This window comes from Lissotriton helveticus, chromosome 3_2 (assembly GCF_964261635.1).
Source record: "Lissotriton helveticus chromosome 3_2, aLisHel1.1, whole genome shotgun sequence".
In the NCBI taxonomy this organism is placed as follows: domain Eukaryota; kingdom Metazoa; phylum Chordata; class Amphibia; order Caudata; family Salamandridae; genus Lissotriton; species Lissotriton helveticus.
In genome coordinates this window covers 170,250,360-170,269,120 of record NC_136062.1, presented here as the reverse complement: position 1 = coordinate 170,269,120, position 18,761 = coordinate 170,250,360, and the positions used below count along the sequence as shown (strand labels likewise).

The 18,761-nt window shown below is 41.6% G+C and overlaps 1 protein-coding gene across 1 annotated transcript in view; it reads right to left on the bottom strand.

Moving 5' to 3' along the window:
• Positions 1-1,395: 1,395 nt before the first annotated feature.
• The window catches only part of LOC144826534 (dual oxidase 2-like), a 193,696-nt gene continuing 176,330 nt past the window's right edge, over positions 1,396-18,761 (bottom strand). Inside the window, exons 27-34 of the mRNA XM_078684965.1 lie at positions 16,080-16,129; positions 14,800-14,927; positions 14,399-14,552; positions 10,431-10,663; positions 9,715-9,873; positions 8,337-8,492; positions 3,060-3,188; positions 1,396-1,853 (exon numbers count right to left, since the gene is read on the bottom strand). Of these exons, the coding sequence (XP_078541091.1) occupies positions 1,731-1,853; positions 3,060-3,188; positions 8,337-8,492; positions 9,715-9,873; positions 10,431-10,663; positions 14,399-14,552; positions 14,800-14,927; positions 16,080-16,129 (1,132 nt within the window). The 3' untranslated portion in view covers positions 1,396-1,730. The remainder of the gene's footprint in view (positions 1,854-3,059; positions 3,189-8,336; positions 8,493-9,714; positions 9,874-10,430; positions 10,664-14,398; positions 14,553-14,799; positions 14,928-16,079; positions 16,130-18,761) is intronic.

Sequence of the window (18,761 nt, the reverse complement as noted above, 5' to 3'; positions counted from 1 at the left end):
TGTGAAGAAATCGAGAAGTATACAAAGGGAGGAGTGAAAATTGTGATGGGCAGAATTATGAAACTAGACACATAGGAGAGAGCAGTGCCTGTCTGTGGAGTGTAGGGCAAATAACCCAAATGTAATAGGAACAATCAGGCTATGAGTAATGAGGAAGGCAGTGAGGCAATTAAACGTTTGGCTCTTAAGAATGAGTAGACAGGGGTTAGAGAGACAGGCCACTCTTAGGTAGGTATTGAAGGGTCTTCCTTGGTTTGTTTGATACACATACTATGTTTTGCAAATTTAGAGTAAGGTGTTAAGTACTGAGTATTTCAAGAAAGTTGTCAAACGTGAGAGCAGCAAGCTTGTGGTTTGATGATTTGTGGACTGCAGTGAGATAGTGAGCATGATGGTTTGGCAGCGATGAGTAAGAGTTTATAGTATAATACCCTAATATAAGGTATAATGGTATTAGTTTGTTGAGAGATGTGTGCAGAGCACTTGTTGGAGATAGAGAGAAAGCTATGTGGAATCAAGGAAGATGGAAGTGGGATTAGGAGATAAGTTGAAAAGTTAATTCTAATGCACTAGGGCACTGAAACGTTTTTATGGGTTGAGCAATATGTTCAAGGCGGGAGTGCAGTAAGAAGATTGTGTCCAGATATAGTAGTATGGTTTGGCATTTGTGAGGATAGACATTGAAATATTCAGAGCATGTTTATAGGAGTCAAGATGTTCTGAAGTTGTGGTTTCCTCCATTTCCACATTTGCCCAAATTGTCGTTGTAAGTGCGTTTATAGGAGTGGTCTTTGCTTGTGGTAGGGGGCTGCAGGGACGTTATGGCATTGATAATGTGAGTAAATAGTGGAAGGGCATTTGAGGAGTGCATGTGATAATATTCGGGTGCCTGGAACGGGAGATTTTGCAACTGCCATTTTCAGTGGGTAAAGTGGGTGTTTTAGAAATCAGGATCAGATGAAGAATTGTGACGTGAGTGAGTAGAGTAGGAGTGTTGTTTTTCAGGGTGTGAGCTCTCAGAAATTGGCTGAATATGATGGAGATGTTATTTGATTCTGATGTTTGATGAAGAAACCCCAAGAGGTGCCACAGAAAGCAAGGGACACTGGTAGCACAGATACTGTAACTAGGTCAGACATTGAAGAAATTCTCAGGACAGGCACCGGAATACTTGTGGTTATGTTGAGAAGGGGAGAAAATGAAGTAGGGGTTTAGACAATGTGGATGGCATCCAGCTAACAAATTAAATCCAGATGAGTAAGGATATTTCTGAAATGTATAGAGCAATGGAAAATAACTGAATTATTCTTGTATGCTAGCACAAGAACGTATACATTGGGCCTACAATTACATCCCATGGAGCAAAAAAAAACAAAGTAAGAATCACACAATAGAAACTTTGTACAAAACTTTATTAGGTTAAATAAGAAACACAATCTCAGAACAAAGACATGATTTTTCGATTCTGATGTGCCACTTCGGAGGGATTAGTCTGAAGAATAAATTACTGGCATGGGATCAGGAAAATCTGCTACTAGGATTGACAACACCCTGGCTCTGCATAATGACGTATATGAAAATATTGGTTTTAGGCACAGCCTTCCAATTGGAGCAGAAGCCTACAGCTTAAGGGTGAAAAGTTGACTATCCTTGGAGATGAAATGTAGAACATCTATATGCTACAAAATATATAAATGGCAAACACAACCGTGCTATCTGAAGTGCAATATTTAGAAGTTCTCGTAATGGTGCATGAAGTGAGCCTGATCCCTCTTGTTCAGCTGGCGACAAGCCTTTTCCACGTTCTTGGTCATGCCCGGTGGCCCACAGCTAAAAACCCCAATCTTTCGCACCTGAAGGAATAAAAATAAGACATTTAAATAATACATTTAAAAAGGCAAAGCGGAAAAGAGAGATTGCAAGAGAGGTAATAATCACAACAGTGGTCCATAGAATATACAGATATAGATAAGCTTCCATAGGAGTCTTGTGGATCTGAAGGCATGTCTCAGAGTTTGATCCTGTCTTGAAGATCAGGGATCTACATATTGGCTATCACTGTTTTAACCTGCATTCATCTCAATGTGCCCATTGCTACTCTGAGCTAGTCCCAAATCCACCAATTGACATATAAGCCATTTCTTGGATGTCATGTGCATTAACTTATTATTGTTTAATTATCTTTATTACAGGTCTGTGGCAGAATGTATTTTTCTCTTAAATCAATCAGACCTAGTGTAACTTTTTTTAACCTTCTTTATTTCACCTTTCTTTGGAGCAGATTGTAATCCACTCTATTACATAATTACACTATTGTATTCCTATATATGAGCTATGAAAGTTTATAGGTCATGCTAATTTGTATTTTCTGAACTTCTTATACTATTGACTGTTTAAACATTTTTTAGTTGAAAAGGCGCTGAAAATGTTCCATTTTTCACCAGTGTCTCAGACACTTTTTGCACGAGCCTTGCTTTCTAGTACATTACGAAAATAGTGGATTATTTCAAGAGTGCAGATTAGGGAATTGAGGCTTGTTAGCAATTCATGTAGAAATTGTGCTACCAAATTTGTTCATTGGTCCCATCTGTTTCAGAAATGTTGCAGGCCGAGAAAACCACTAAAGGCCACCCTTGAAGAAGTTGAGCTCACTTTCACTCTGTATTTTGTTGTAGGTATTTATGACTCATTACTTTCAAAGTTCAGCAGCTGCTACTGAGGTACCATTTTCCTGTTGCGCATCTCATACAGTGTAGAGTGAGCAAACCTGTGGCAGATGCAACATCAATTAAATTAGCATCTTGTATATGCAAATGGTGATTTATCGGGCAGATGAAGGAGGCAGGTAATTGTGTGTAATATGACCATCCTTATAGCTGAGATTAAAAACAATTTATGTGTTTTTGTGGATCTATAAGTCTCTCCACAAAGAGCCTAAATCTACACTCATTTAAAGACAATGCAGTTAACAATAAGGATGTGTAAGAAGATGAAGCATGCAGAAGAAAGAAGTAGACAGTATATGAGATACACTTGCTTTGCAATTTGCCTTTACTGACCTCAGGATGAACTTCTTGCAATGAGTCGAAAAATTGAACGAATGGAGGTCTTCCGAAGTGAGTGATGGAACGCAGTCCGGTAAACAAACTCTGGTTCAACACTTTCTGGAAGTGGCGTTCGCAGATGTACTGAAATGATAAACAGGCACATTTGATCTAAGGCATATTTCCAACTTCTGAGTGACTCAATTCAGTTTTTTTAATTGTCGCTATTTTCTTACATAATGTAACACCAGATTCTAGCCAGATATGGATTACATTGCAGTACTGGATAGCCAAGGAAGCTGTCCAGGTAGATTCCTTATTTACATTGTGAATGAGAAATTTCAGGAGAGGATGTATTTGCCTCAATTTGTAAAGGCTAAACAAAGTGCAAACACATGATGTGAATACATGCGCCCTCGTCTGAGACCTCTCCAAAAGCCTTAACAAAGAGTCACTATTTGATATCAAGGCACTCGTGTGCAGAACCAATTTATGGTCTGTAAGGTTCGAAATAGGACAACCACAAAATGGCTTTTTTTTCCTCCAAAACCAAATGGCGATTCAGTAACATATTACCAAATCATTATCAAATCGTTAAATGGGCTTGGAAAGAAATACAAATTAAGAATTTGGAAGGTGCGTGTTAAGGGCCTTCCTTCTAGATACCGAATCTTTAAGCTATGGATTAATGTTTTGAGACTGAAATCTGGTTGCAAAAATTAATATTTTACAGCCTCGTCAAAGAGGTGATAAGCCCTTTGTAAATGAAAAGGGGACCCCATCGGACCCCTTCGTTGTGTGAATGTTCAGAAAAACATTTATTTATGAGCAGGCAGTGTTCCATTTATTTATTTATTTGAAAAGTTTTATATAGCGTTACTAGACCAGGAGGTTTCAGAGCGCTTTACATGAGTTACAGCGAGTTACATGTTGCATAGTTACTTAAATCAAAGAGCCACAGGGGAGGAGGAGGGAGAGGGAGGGAATACACAACGGGAAAAATGAGGAAAACAATGTCAGAGGTCCGGCTGGGTAGGTGACGGCCGAGGGGGTGAAACCAGGGCCAGACTCCTCTTCAGCTGCATATGACAGCTCCACCAGGCATGAGCCAAGGTTGCTCGTCGGTCGAGTTGAGTACAAACAGTTTTGACGCCCATGGGACGTCGTCAAAGGTCCAACAGAAGTTCAGAGGAACGTTATTTATGAGTTATATGTAGTGCTGGCTAGACCCGTCGGTATCAGAGCCCTTTACATTAGGCTACACAATGTTACAGAGAATGAAAACAAATACACAAACATTAAGCAACAAATTGGGAGAGGAAAGAAAGGTGAGACAAATAGAGCGGAGGGAGGTAAGGGGGAGTGTGAAGGGGAGGATGAAGGAAAAGACGGCAGGAGAGACGAAAGGAAGTCTACCCAAAGACTGACTGGGTAGGTGACATCCGAGGAGGGAATCCACAGCCCATCACCCCAATAGCTAAACAGGTAGCTCCATCGGGCATCAGTCAGATTGCTAGGTCTCAATTGACGAGGGAAAGTTACCAGAAGAAAGTCCAGTGGATAGACAGGGTGGGTACTATGGGCAAGTACGGGTGAGGGCAAAGGTCAATAGCTGGAAAGAGGAGAGAGGCGGCGGATAGGGGGTATGGTGAAGAGGAGAAGGGAGAAAAGTTCAGTAGAGAGACACAGGAGAGTTTGCTCAAAGACCGGCTAAATCTGAGATAGAGATCTGCGGACTGGGTCTCCAGGGGTCGCGTGCGCTCTACCAGGTCTTGGTGTTTGGCTTCAAGGTCGAGGGTGCGGGCTCTGACTGAGTCCACATCCACCCATAGGGCCACCAGTCGCTCCCCCATTTCCGACTTGAATGCGTCAAGGGAGGCCCCAATGTCCGATTTTATGTTGTCACGCAGCTCCTGCTTGAACTCCCTGAGTGTGGCCAGCAATTCCTCTCTGGAGATCGCCATGGTGCCTTGGGGGTTTTGGGATCGTCCCTTAATGTCCCCTTGGGTGCTGGGGAGAAGAGGTTGGAGGCCCTGGGTGGCTGGGATTTTTTGGGTGGCCTACGGGCCTTCCCTCGCTGCTTACGAGGGACCTCGTGAACACGGCGGGCCGTTGTGGGCCCTGGATCTGCGGAGAAGTGCTAGTCATCAGCGGCTGTGGTTCGACTAGATGGTGCCCAGGAGATCCAGTGAGTTGGAAGCTTCCAGGCCGGCAGGGACGCTCAGGGAACCAGTCATCTCTATGCATGGCCAGCGTCTCCAATTCCAACATGCTGTGCGTATGTGGGCTTGGGGCCCCGTCTCAGGTGTAGGGACCGCCCACCAAATATGGTCAGTCTTAGGGTCAACTGCAGCTGTAGACCTCTCCGGGTCACAAAGGAGCGCAGGTACTTTTTAACTCTGGTTAACCCCTCTCCGGTACTGCTGTGTTTTACCCACAATGGCTAATTCACGTGGCTGGTATCAGGGCCCCCTCGGAGCTCCCAAATTGCTGCAAGGATGCTTAGGCTCAGCCCACCGTGAATCTCTATTAGGCCGCAAACTGGAGGTGGTGCGCCGCCATCTTAAGCGTTGGGGACGAAATAGAGGACGCATATCTCGACAGGGGAAGGGCGGTCCCACCACTCTTTACTGGCCTTCCCTGTATGTTGTGTGGCTGGTTCCACTCTGTGCACCACGCCGGGCTCTACAGTGGCATGCCAAAACCTGCTGGCGCTGCATTGCGCGCTTCTCTTCAGCACACGACGGCCGCCATGTTAAAGACAGGCAGGGATGGCGCGCTCCAGGACTACACACAGTGGGAGGCCCAATCCACAATCTCCGACATCTGTGATCCCCGGTGGGGGCTCCTCCCCGCCGCGAGACCTCAGGATTTGGCTCTGCTGTGTGGGTGCGTGAGGGGGCAGCCACGAACCTGGCCCACTGGCGTCCGTGCATGTATGGAACCCCCAGGCAGTAGTTTGTGCAGTTTTGCGGTGGTAGACCCCTGTCTCTTGTGTTCAATGGTTGGTGTCAGCATGGAGCTGCTGCAGATGAGACGGGCATTTGTCTGATTGCAGACGGCTCGAGTGGTAGGCTCCCAGCAGGCTTCACGGACTCGGAGCTGCGGTGGCAGAGGCAGGACAGCATGAGGCCACAGTATGTTTATAAAACAAGTTCATGTCATTTTTTCCGTTTTTTAAATGAACCCTTTCAGAAAAACTAACTGGCTACAATTATTTTTAAAAAGATTGCTTTATTTAAAAGAATTCACAGTCATGGTATTCTGCTGGCACCATGCCTGTGAATGAAGTCAATTGTAGTGAATCACAATATACGACCTACGTCATGCATAATAATGTAGATGGTCGAATTGCAACACACTATAAATCAGTGTTTTGAGAATCAATCTGTTAATACATAGAACGGTTCTCAAAATAGCAATGGATTCAATAGAAGTCGGTGCCACATGTTGATAGCTTTCTAACAAATTAATTTTGTTCATTCAATTTAAGGAATCGGAAATTGTGAATTGTTATTTGTTGCCGTTTATTATTCCTTAAATGAAATCTTTGTACATGATGGCCCAGGTGCCCTATTACGTAAAATAGCATAGTGCCCATTACAAAAGTAGTTTTGCAAGTGTTAGTAGTACACTAAGGGGTGCAAGACATTAAGAAGCTAAAAGTTGTAGGTATGAGGGCTTTAGCTCTTTAAAAGGAAAATGTGTGCCTTGATTGCAAAGCAGGGCCGGCACTAGGGCGGTGCGATTGGTGCCATAGCACTGGGCGCTGACTTGGGGTGGGGGCGTCATTTTTGCAAGTATATTAACCATTTAAAAGCACCTGCTGCCTTCTTGGCCTCCAGCAATTTTCAGGCATCAATTAAAATGTCAAGATAACTGATTAATCGTCTTCATGGAAAGAGATGGAGGTTTCTCTAGTGGAAGTTTTGACTCATCGTAAGGTAGCGCAGTGGGTTAAAATGCCTGCTGCTAAGAATCTGTACCATGAAGATAACAATGTGCATGTAATGTAAATAGGTCGGTGGGTTACTGCTTCTGTAAGAGAGACCTTTTTGTTACTTGTGGTTTGTAAGTCAAAATCCTAATATAGAACATTGAGCTATTAACTGTCATTAAAGAGCTGTGTTTAAACTTTAAGTATTATGTTAGAGCTATATGTTTTTTTGCCCAGGCTTTCATTATCCTAATCTTGCCAAAGGGTTCATTTGGGTAGAAAGCAATTCTTGTTATTAAAGAGAACGCCTAGTAATGGTGTTACATTTAAATTCTGAATTTGTGCTATTCCAGAATAATGACTCAAACTGTATACCCTACCAGTATAGATGACTTGTTACTCCTACACTACACCTTGTAGTCCTGTCTGATGTAACATTTCCTATACACTGATTAACACACACCTATGATTGTCTCTGTGCAATGTGTGTGTGTGTGATGTAAAGTTCTCTGACACCTTACACTGGTATGAGTGGTGCTGTAACACTAAATGAATCTGAGAGACAGTGGTTCTGGAGACTTGCGGGCACTGTTAAAGGGAGTTGGTAAAGGAGTCCATGGCAGAGGTGGTCATTGGGGGGGGCGCCAACAAACATTGTCGCACAGATCGCCACCAGTGTTAAAGCCGGCCCTGTTGCAAAGAATTAATGTTTAAATAAAAGTCAGGCAATAGGACTGGTGGCCGTTTTGCTTGCTTGTCTGGTGTCCTAAACCCTGCTCCTTATTGAGCAACGCCAGTGGGGAATCCTGTCTACATGCTTATCTGGTTTTGAGGCTCTATCTGCCAAGGCCCAAGGAAAATGGAGCACTTACCTGGTCATTGGGATCCATCAATAACATCAGACGTTCAAACACCCTGACACAAATTAAATTTGTGCCAGGTGGTCACAGTGTAAATTAATAAATCATTAAACATACGCACTCGAAGCATTCAAGTATAAACACAGTGTAGTGCTACAAAAAGGCAGAAATGACCTACCAACACTTTTCTTTTTAACTATGAAGTGTTTGTTCCACTGTCGCTGCATAACTGGTTGTTTGTTATGGCTTCCTTTGTAAATCAATCAGCTAGTCATGACTGTCAATTAGGGACTTCTAGGGTTTGAGCTTGCACTGCCCTTACTACCGTTGGTGTCATGATTCATAAAGGCAGTAGCAGAACTAGAAATATATAAGATGCTATGAGCTTATATATGTTCACAGTCAGTAAGAACATTAACGATTCCATTGCCCTTTCTTCCTGAAAATCTTTCAATTCTGTTCATGGGTGCCCTAGTAAAAAAGAAATCAGCATACCAGCATTGTGGTGCGTAGGTCAAACTTCTCAGCCAGCTGGGTGATGTAAATGTGTACAGACACCAGGTCATTCTTGTCATTGGCCTCCAAATCCCGAATGATGTCTGCTAGCCACTCGAACTGTCGCTGTGTACGCGTCACCCAGATGAAGTAAACCTGAAGGCAAGCAAACTAAACGATTAATTGTCACATGATGAGGACTTACATGCTGCTAGTGAAATGGAAGATCAACCTACAGAAATAGTTCCCCTTACACACAAGCTCATTAAGTGTTTTAAGATAATTCTCATTTGGGTGGAGAGTTACAGTAATACCGTATATGGTAATAACCCCTCACATTTCGCCAGGTCTGAACTAGTGAAATTTGCTTGGGAGAAACCCCTCGTAATACGTACTCAACTGGTGTTAATTGGTATCCAAACACTGATTTGAATGACACTCCTCATTAAGAGTATGAAATGTTTCATTTTAATACCGGGTTTTACCCCACAGGAAATTACACTACCGTAATGGTAATAATAGGTGCCGTATTACTTCATGCTTTTTCTGGCTATCTCTTAAGCTGATTTGTAAACACTATTGTGGATGAATTGCACAGAATTTTAGAAACCCTAACCTGGATCTAGGTCTTGTTGCACACTATGTACCAGCTGTAGGCTATCTGAAAATTACTATTAGGCAAGTTGTTCGCGTGCCCAAATTTCGTTTTAAGCCATGTGAGAAAGGACAGATCTCTACATGTCAGTAAGTGATTAAAGAAAATGTTTTGCCTTATAGTAGATGTAAGGCTAAAACATGGCGGGTCAGTGATTCCTTTTTGTTGAAAGAAAAACAATTGCTTGATTTAAAGACTAAGCTAGTAAACTACATCCAAATGCCTGTAATCTGTTTCGTCACTTGTGTTAGCAGTCTTGTTTGACTACAGCTAATGGGTTGTATGCGTCGCAAAATTACAACAAACTGCAAAGAGAGAATAGCACAGCTAATTGGTTGTTTGCGTAGTAAAATTCCTACTAACTGCATAGAGAGAATGGCAGACTGTAGTATTTCTTCTTTGCGATCTTCCATGTGAGTAATAGTAAAAACACTACTGTTTGCTATAGACAATAGTCAATTGCATTCCTTTTCTTATGATTATGGGCTTTTATGCTTATAAAACACCTCCTTTATTACAACAGTGAATTCTGCACAGCACAGCTTAGTATCACTATAAGTCTGTCTTTATAATTCATGATTTTTATATCATTAGCATTCTTTTGTTTCCTTCACCGGGTATTTTCATTATTATCACATTCTCAGCTTCTTACACTGCAACTTTGCATCATTATAAACCACTCACCTCCTTGCACAAGATTGTTCTATGATTAGCACTTCTTACCTTTTTACATAAAATCTTGGTGTTGACAGATGACTTAAAGACCAGATCTTTGAGAATGGAAGAAAAGGGTGTCACTCCAATACCTCCGCCCACCAGAACTGAAACTTCAAACTTGTTCCACTCTTGATGCCCCTCTCCAAAAGGTCCATCCAGGTAAATCTTTATTAAGGAAATAATCATTAATGAAAAATTACTTTTTTTCTATCAATTCTGAATATTTTCATCTATTAATACTTAGGGCCGGATTTACAAAGGGCTTCTGGTTCCTTGCGCACTCCAGGCCGCGATAGGTGACGCAAGGTCAACACAAGCTCTTAAGTGCGATTTTCTATGCCAATTTACGTGGCTCTGTGTGGTTTAGTAAATCCAAGATAATGCAAGGTAGCGCATTGCTTTATATTACAGTATTTACATTGTATTATTTATAGTGGTTTATATTCTTCAAAAATAAGTACATAGTTATAAATAAGGGCCAACAATAAAAATGGCTTACATAAATGAGGGACAAAAATAAGACAGTATCCACAAATGATCAGCATGAGTAAAAACAAGGATAAGCCCAAAAGTGGCCCACATACAGCAAACACTAAATAAGAGGGCCGTGAATAACTCAATGGGAAAAAACAAAGGGCCAATCTACAATGTAGGATCAAGAATGAATGAATAGAACTAATGTACATAGCTAAGGAAGGAGAATAAGGCATTCTTGCATTTACCTTGGGATAACCTTCTAACTCAGCCACACTCTCAGGGGAATAGAGCTCTCTCAAGCGAGTGGTCCATGGCCCAGCAGCCCTAATGTGCAGGCTCAGCGTGTCTTCATGGGGAGCAGAGGTCAGCGTGAAGGGGTGGTACTCGTTGGTTCCCAGGGAGAGGCAGGCAATCCTTACCCACTGCCCAGACTTGTAATCAAAATCCTCTGGTCGCTGAAACTTGAGATTTGTGACACCTAGTAGATAAAAAATGCTATTGTCATCTCACATGGCACTCATAGGTAATACTATTCATCCTATGTTGCTTTTGCAGAATTAAGTGGATACCTTCATTAGTGTATGTCTTTAGTCATATTCTATCAATAGGTTACTCATTGCAACACAATTCACATTCTGCCTCTCCGTTATCTTTCTTTACCATACAGGGTGGTGACACCAACTACGCCCTCCAAGGAATTATGATATTGGGTCAAAAAGTAGCAACATCAATGATTATATCAGGTTTTACAATTTGGAAGCAACATGTGTGTTAGCAGATGATGTAAGGGCCAATTATGTTAATGCTTGTGAGAGGGGAGGATTGGCATGGTGTGTTCACATGCAGCTAATGAGATACATCTGTTAAAATATGAAACTATATTGTCTGTTGGCCCAGAAACATGATATGTTATTGGTAACGTTATATGATGTCATTGACGATGCTGTCATGAGACACGATGTCACATGTCATCAGCAAACATGGGGGTTGGGTTGGTTGATACGCCCTTTAATTCACCAATATCACTTATCTGTATGTAAGAGTCAGACATTTAAACAACACAGTAACTAATTATTCTCAATTGACCTCAATATTGTATCCTGAGTATGTAAAATTAGCAATGTTAACTTCAACGTTGTTTTTCTCAGAAAAATGAAAAACAATGACAACCCCCAAAAAAACAAACATGCAGGCCACACCTTAAGCCCTTCATACAAGGTTTCAGTATAGAAACATGACATGACAGAAACATGACATGACAGAGCATGGACATTGCTTCTGTAAAAACACATTCAGATTGGTGACTATTTTTCAGCAAGTACATAAAAACATTGTTTTTTGAACAAAACATGATTGTCAGTTCTATTTCATTGGACCAAATAAATGTTGTGTTTTGAAGCCATCCTTAACTATACCCTTAACAGAGTATGGCAAACTACTACCTTTCTTTCGACTGTGACATGAGGCTCATCCTAGAGACCGTCTGATGAACCTTGCTGTAGAGTGTCATGCAGAAGTTGCAAATTTCTGATCTGAGCAAGGATTTTCTGAACAGATGCATTTTTGCAAGTCTTCTAAAATCTAGCCATATACTTCACTCATCAATAAAAGACCAGAGTGCTTGACCAGAGGGCATGATCAAATCAGTTACAGCTGATTAGTGTCTGTTGGACTGCACCCTCTCTACTGGGTCACCCCCAAACGTTTTACCTTCACCCCTCCTGTCTATTAAACCGGTTTGATTTTCTTTTGTGCACTTCACCATTGCTAACCTCTCCTTTAAATATATAAAAATTAGCTTACACTCAATTGTAACATTTAATTTACTTTTAAGTCCCTAGTAAAGTGATAGTACAGGTACCCAGGGCGTGTAAATTAAATGTTACTAGTGGAGCTGCAGCATCTATTGTGCCACCAACTTAAGTAGCCCTTTAAAACATGCCTCCGCCTGCCATTGCAGCCTGTGTGTGCAGTTTTAAATGTTCATTTCATCCTGGCAAAATAAAACTTTAGCCAGGCCCAAAGCTTCCTTTCAATACATATAAGTCATCCCTAGGGTGAGCCTTCAACAGCCTATTGATCAAGGTGCTTTGTATGTAATAATTTGACATGCACTTTTAGGTTTTACATGTTTTTCACTATTGCAAGGCCTTATTTCATTTAATCAATTATAACTATTTTTTGGAGCAGGTAGAAATATAATGTTTGGTGTCTATGGGATTATACTTTTAAATCCCCGCTAGTGGTAACGTTGGAATTTAAAACATAATTCTTAAAATGCCACATTTAGAAAGTGGGAGTATCTGGTCCTAAGCATTTGGTGCCTGCAGCCTGTTTCCTGTGTAACACAACCAAGTGTAGTTGTCAGTTAGACTGTGTGTGTTTCTCACAGAAAGCCACACAATAGAGGGCCTGACTTAATAGAAGGGGTGAGGTTGTTACCTACCACAATTGCTCTTTAAACAAGCTGCCTCAGCTCCCTCACAAAGAACTTCACACTAGTCTTTTGTGACTCCAGACCCTCTGGAGCCAGGCAACTGCCCACTGCCAGGCCTGCCCTGTTGACTGAGAAGGTAGACTGAACCTGCACCCTTCATCCCAGGCTACCTGAGTGATTCCAGGGGATAGTTAGCTGGCCTCCTGATCTGATCTTCAGGGACACAACAAGCTCCAGAATCCTCTCTGCAACTGCCAGCTGACCTGCAGCATTGGACCTGCCTAGACCTGCAACAGGAACTTCTTGAGCCCTTGTGGCCTCTGCTAAACTAAGTTCCTGATCCCCAGAAGGGCCCTGCGAGGTCCTAGTCCCTTGATGTGGCATCAGCTGAGCACCTACTAAAAAAAGAAGAAATCCTGAAGTTTTGGGCTATTTGAGACCACAAATAATCATGCCAAGATCTTGCTGCCTGTGTTGAGCACCAGTGTGAAGCTTCAGTGAACCCTACTCTGTTACAATGACCACCAGCGACTACCCGCAACATGAGATCTACACTTCTCGCTACAGCAATGACACCCTGCGGTGACCGCCAGCGCACAGCTCAAGCAACGATCATCCGCAACACTTTTCCTGATCCTAGCAGGCTTCTCCATTGCAAACTGGACTCTTTGCACTGGAGTTCTAGAAGGTAACTGTATCAGCGGGACTAACCTGCTCCCTGTATCTGGCCTGCGCTCAATTGCGGTCTGTCCACCAGTCTAGCATGACCAGATGACCATAAGTAGTACTTTGTACTTTTATGCGTTGTACTTATCCTAAATCTTTGAAATAGCATATCTCTGATTCTACTAATTGGATTTTTGTTGTGTTGGTGTCTTTTCTATTTAATAAATGTAACTCTATTCGACTAAATTGGTTTCAGACTTTTCTTTTGTTGTGTTTCCCCTTTATTACTATTTGTGTGCTCCATAAATACTGTACACAGTGCCACTGTCTTTGTGCACAGACTGCCTGAGGGTTAAGCACAGGTTAATTTAGTGACTTTTGTGGTTCACCCTGACATGGATTGTGGCTGTTGCTTGAGAAGGGCTCCCACCTCCCTCAACCAACAACACAATTTCCCATGGGGCCATCAAATCACTCATAAACCTAATTACACTTGTTTACTAAAACAAAATATTCAGCCTTCCTTGTTATTTTGCACTAGATTTCCTTGACAGATACACACCTTTTCATATTACATGTGTATGTTGATTACAGGCGTTTGTCTGCTTTGAAAAAACATGTTTAAAATATACACATTTTTCTTACAAGAAGAGGCCTTCTCAAAATGTATTTTTCTCCAGCAAAAGATAAACATTTGAATATATGTGTTTGCCATCAAGTCTACCAATTTGTTACCCCACACATTTGGCAATTATTTATCTTGCTTTGGTCCTGGCTCTATATATACCCTATATCCGTCATTTATTTGAAAATTATACATGTACATTTAATTATAGAAAAAGTACACTTCCTCTGTAGCATTATTGAACCTTGTGCTGGTCCATAGCTGTAGTTATTTGTCCACTTGATAATGGGCCTGGGCTGCAGACAAGAGGATACAAGAAGCCTCATACAATCCATTATGCTGCTGGCACTGACAAGGAAACATGAGATCAGAAAGCCATACAAAGCCTTCCAAGTTGAAGTTAATACCATTCATCTCAAACTATGGGGCTTCTTTCAACAAAGAGCTCGTAGGACTCACTGCAGTGCTTAAGGAGGAACACTTACCAGAGGGCAGAAGTTCTGCTTTCACAACAGCAATCTCTTGCTTCTTCCTGCTCAGGCTGACCAGCTTGTCGCCCACATACAATATTGCTGGAACAATGAGATACAAGTAGAAGCGGGGTTGCTGGATCAGGGCATAGCTGCCATGGATGAGGGTCTATGAGAAACAGCAGACTGCAGGTTACAACACACATCCAGTTTATACATGTCCATGTTACATATCTGGTAGACAGAAGTAGAGGGGATGACTGTTGCAGAGAGTGGCATTATCTTAAGGCTATCTGCTGGGGGCTGGTAATTCACAATAATGTCACAGATTGTTGAACACTCACTGTGCCCAATATTTGTTTTATTACAAACCAGGAAGATAAGTTTGGCAATGAAGAAAGCACAATTCATTTTACCAGAATATACAGCACAACATAGAGGTGGTGGGTCAGCCAGAAACCACGGAAACTGATGCGCCGGAAGTGGCGGGATGCAAAGACATACATGATGGCAAGGACCACCAGAAGGAGCACGCCTGTCATTCCTGTAATGGAACAAAACATTAACAGGTGTGACACTTCAACAATGTCATACATGTGCTACAATTGATTGGTACTTCATGGGCAAAACCCTGGCCCTAGGCCTACACAGAGTGGATCTAACCTCTGAGTCTCTTTCCCAGGAGTTTATGGCTCCAGGTGTTTAAGCACAGGATTCCCTTATCTCCCTGATGTTCTACACTATGGGTGGACTCTTCAGTCCAGGAGTGGGAGCACATGTAGGAGGAGATCTGAAACGTTTACACCGGTAAGAATTTTTATAAAAGGAAACCAGGCATTTCCAAACCAACAATGTACCCAATCAGTTCTGATACTGCTTTTTTTCAAAAGTAATATATTTTTTTCTGATCACATATCTCTATTTTTAAGAGATCCTGCTTGGTTCGGACACTGTGATGTGAAATAACAATACATTTCTCATGAACATGGCCCCATGTTCTCTATTCTCTAGTAAGCATTGTGATGCTGATATTTCCATGGAAATTATTGCAATGTTGGTTAAGGTTATTGATTGATCGGTCTCCTTCAAGTAAACCTCCTATCACATTTTCCATCTTCGAAACTGGGTTGCTAGCCTAGATGTTTGAGAAACTGCGAATATATCCAATATCCAAAGTACATAGGAAATAATTCATCTACACCAAAAGCTCAGACATTTGGTATATTTTCGGGGAGAAATAGATATTTTTCTCCAGAACTAATACAGCAACATTTCAAATCAGCTTAGTGGGAGAGGAAGAAAACCCCTGCTCAACCCATTTAATTTCTGTTTTAGTAGTTGTTGAGTATGTACGTTCTATGCTAAATGCTGAAATCGAAAATGCCTTATTCTAAATAACATTGTATGTTACACTGATAGTAACTTTCTATGTAATACAGAAGAAACCCTTTTTTTATAAGCTGTGGCACATCAATGATCACAGGAACCATAATAATGTTTCCTTCAAAGCTGAATTTACAATGGACTCTGCTGGTCTCATCGGAAAATGTAATTCTCTGGTGGTCATTAATTTTTCTGCTACGTGCCCTACTGGTGGTATAAACACTCTACAAATATGCTCATTTCATAAAATCATAGCTTTTACTTCCATTGAAAGATACTTTTTATGCTTGCACAGCTAGGTCATTTGACTTACCAGGAACAGTCTCAAAGAACCACCAGTAGTACTTCTGAGGTTGGTCAGACCTGGAAGGAAAGAAGGCTTCGTTATTTCTCCCATATCTCCACAGAAGAGTCATGTACCTTGTGTATTGAATTATAACACTCCTGGGGCTGTGTTCAGACTTTGTTATCAATTGCAATACTACTGAAGGCAAAAGCATTGATCCACTCATCAGTGAATAACATTTTTGTTGCATGAACCAGTAGGTGCAAATTCAGAGCCTCTTGACAGGATTCCCCTAACAAACTCAAGTGGGTGGTTAAGCATGTTTTTGGATGCAAATGATAGCAAATACAATGAAGTGGTTATGGATATTCCCCATTGGAAGATGTCTTATGTGAAGATTAAAGGTGTCCTTATAGGTTCCCTGTCATTGGGTCTACTTATTGACCCATTTCCCCCACCCTAGAATTATTTCTACCAACATTAACAGTAATTCCAGGAACAGGAATTACTAGGGATGCAGTGGAATATTATGAGGATACCCTGAGGAATGACAGGGGAAAGCAGAAGTACGGTTTATAGTGCTCCTAGTAATTTCCCCTTTTTCCAAGGGATCGACAGAGTAACAGTGTTTCCTCTAACTCCTCTTACCAGCTCTTACAGGAATTAACATGCAGATCATAATGAAGCCCAGAGTGTGCAGAATTTCCCTAATTTTCAAGAAAAAATAAATACAAAACACCAAAATAAAAACAGGATATAATGACATTATTTGTACTAAACTATTAGTAAATAAATGAGGTTATATGTTGGAAGCCATCTTGTGACAATATTCATTGTTTGTGAGAAAAGTCCTAGGTTAGTGCTGTTGCAGGAGGGAGCACGAGCATGTAGAATGGCAAACTAAAGACCCATCTCTTTGAACAGTGCCTACGTTTCAAAGCATCATCCAATTGTGTAGTAAGAGACTCAGAGTGTGCTTATACTCACTGTATCTGGCAGCACTTAATGAAAAGTGAATGCATTCAGCGTTGTTGACAAAACGCACACAAATAAAGACAACTATGTGAAATCAGGACTTGTTTGCAGTGACCTCCCACTTTTTTGACTCCACTACGTGCTGGTTTTCTGATTCGGATTGTGCCCTGGGCTCTGTTAACCAGACCCAGGGCCTCTGCTCTGATTAAAAGTACGTAGTTAGGTATAATTGTAATTGGAAATGGCAGACCCCTGTAATTCCCTAGTGAATATCAAGGCAAGGGGGTTCAAACTATCTATAAATCCCTCTTATGTAATAGGGCAGGGTGTACACTGCTCTGATGCCTGATGCCCTTTTAAAAACCAGACCAGCCTTGCAAGCTGCTTTTATATTATAATGTTATGCAAATTTGAGCGCAAGGTAAGTCATTTTAGTCATTTTTTTATTTTACTTTCCTTATCCCGTCATCTGTCCACTTGCCAGCCCACCCGCCCCACCCACTGTTGTTCCCTGTGCCGGCTGGTACTGCACAACTGGCATATGAGTGTACATTTGCACTCAGGACCAGCTATCGGGTGGTGCAATCGGTGCCACCTCAGCGGCGCTGGCTTTTGTTGGATGGGGGGCTTGTTTTCAAGTACAATATGGTTTTAAAGGCACCTGCTTCCGCGTTTCTTGGCTCCAGCAATTTTCAGGCAATCATAAAAATGTCAAGATAACTCTGGTGAATGATGGACCTGCTGCAGAGAGGACCTGCTACAGAGAGATCAGCGTTTTGTCTAGTGGTAGATTTGACTCAACATAAAGTAGCGCAGAAGGATAAAATGCCTGCTGCAAAGCACGTGTATCATGCAAATCACAAAGAGCACACAATGTAAATAGGCCAGTGGGTTACTACTTTTGTAAGAGCCCCCCTCTTATTACTTTCAGTTTTGTGACCTAAAATCCTAATAAAGAAAAGTGAGCTATTAACTTTCATCAAAGAACTGCAAGCAAACTGCATGGTATAGATTAGAGCATTATGATTTCCCCCAAACTTTCATTATTCTAATGTTGCATAAAGGGTTCACTTGGGTAGAAATCAATTATTTTAGTAAAGACATCCCCCAACCATGGTGTTTACATTTTAAATTCTGATTTTGTGTTACTCCAGACTAAGCACTCTTAAACTATACTGTCTTCCAGCAAGGATGAATTGTGACTCCTACACCTTGTTGTCCTCTGTCTGATGTAATATTTCCTGTACACTGATTTACACTCTTATGATTCATTGCCTGTGTAATGTGTATGTGATGTAAAGTGCTCTGACACCTTGCACTGGTATGACTGGTGCTATAAAACAAAAGAAATACATGAGAGAGAGAGAGTGGTTATGGTGACTTGAGAGTCACTGTTGGGTGGTAGTGAGGGAATCAGTGGAGAAGGAGATCATTGGAGGGTACTGACAAATATTGTCCCACCGGGTGCCACCAGAGTTATGGCCGACCCTGTTTGCACTCAATAGTACATCTCCTAAAGTCAAAACCAGATTTTTTTAAGGTTTCGAGGAAAAGAAGCAGTGCAGTAGAGTTGGGCTTCCATTTCCAGGAATTGGTCTTTTCTATGCTACTTTAGTACAAATTAAGGTGCAGCCGACTTGTATGCATACAAGAAAAGGAGAGGAGGAGAGAATGAAAAAGCTTACCAATGCATCTCTCCTAAGAAATAATTAACACACCAACAGTATAGTAATA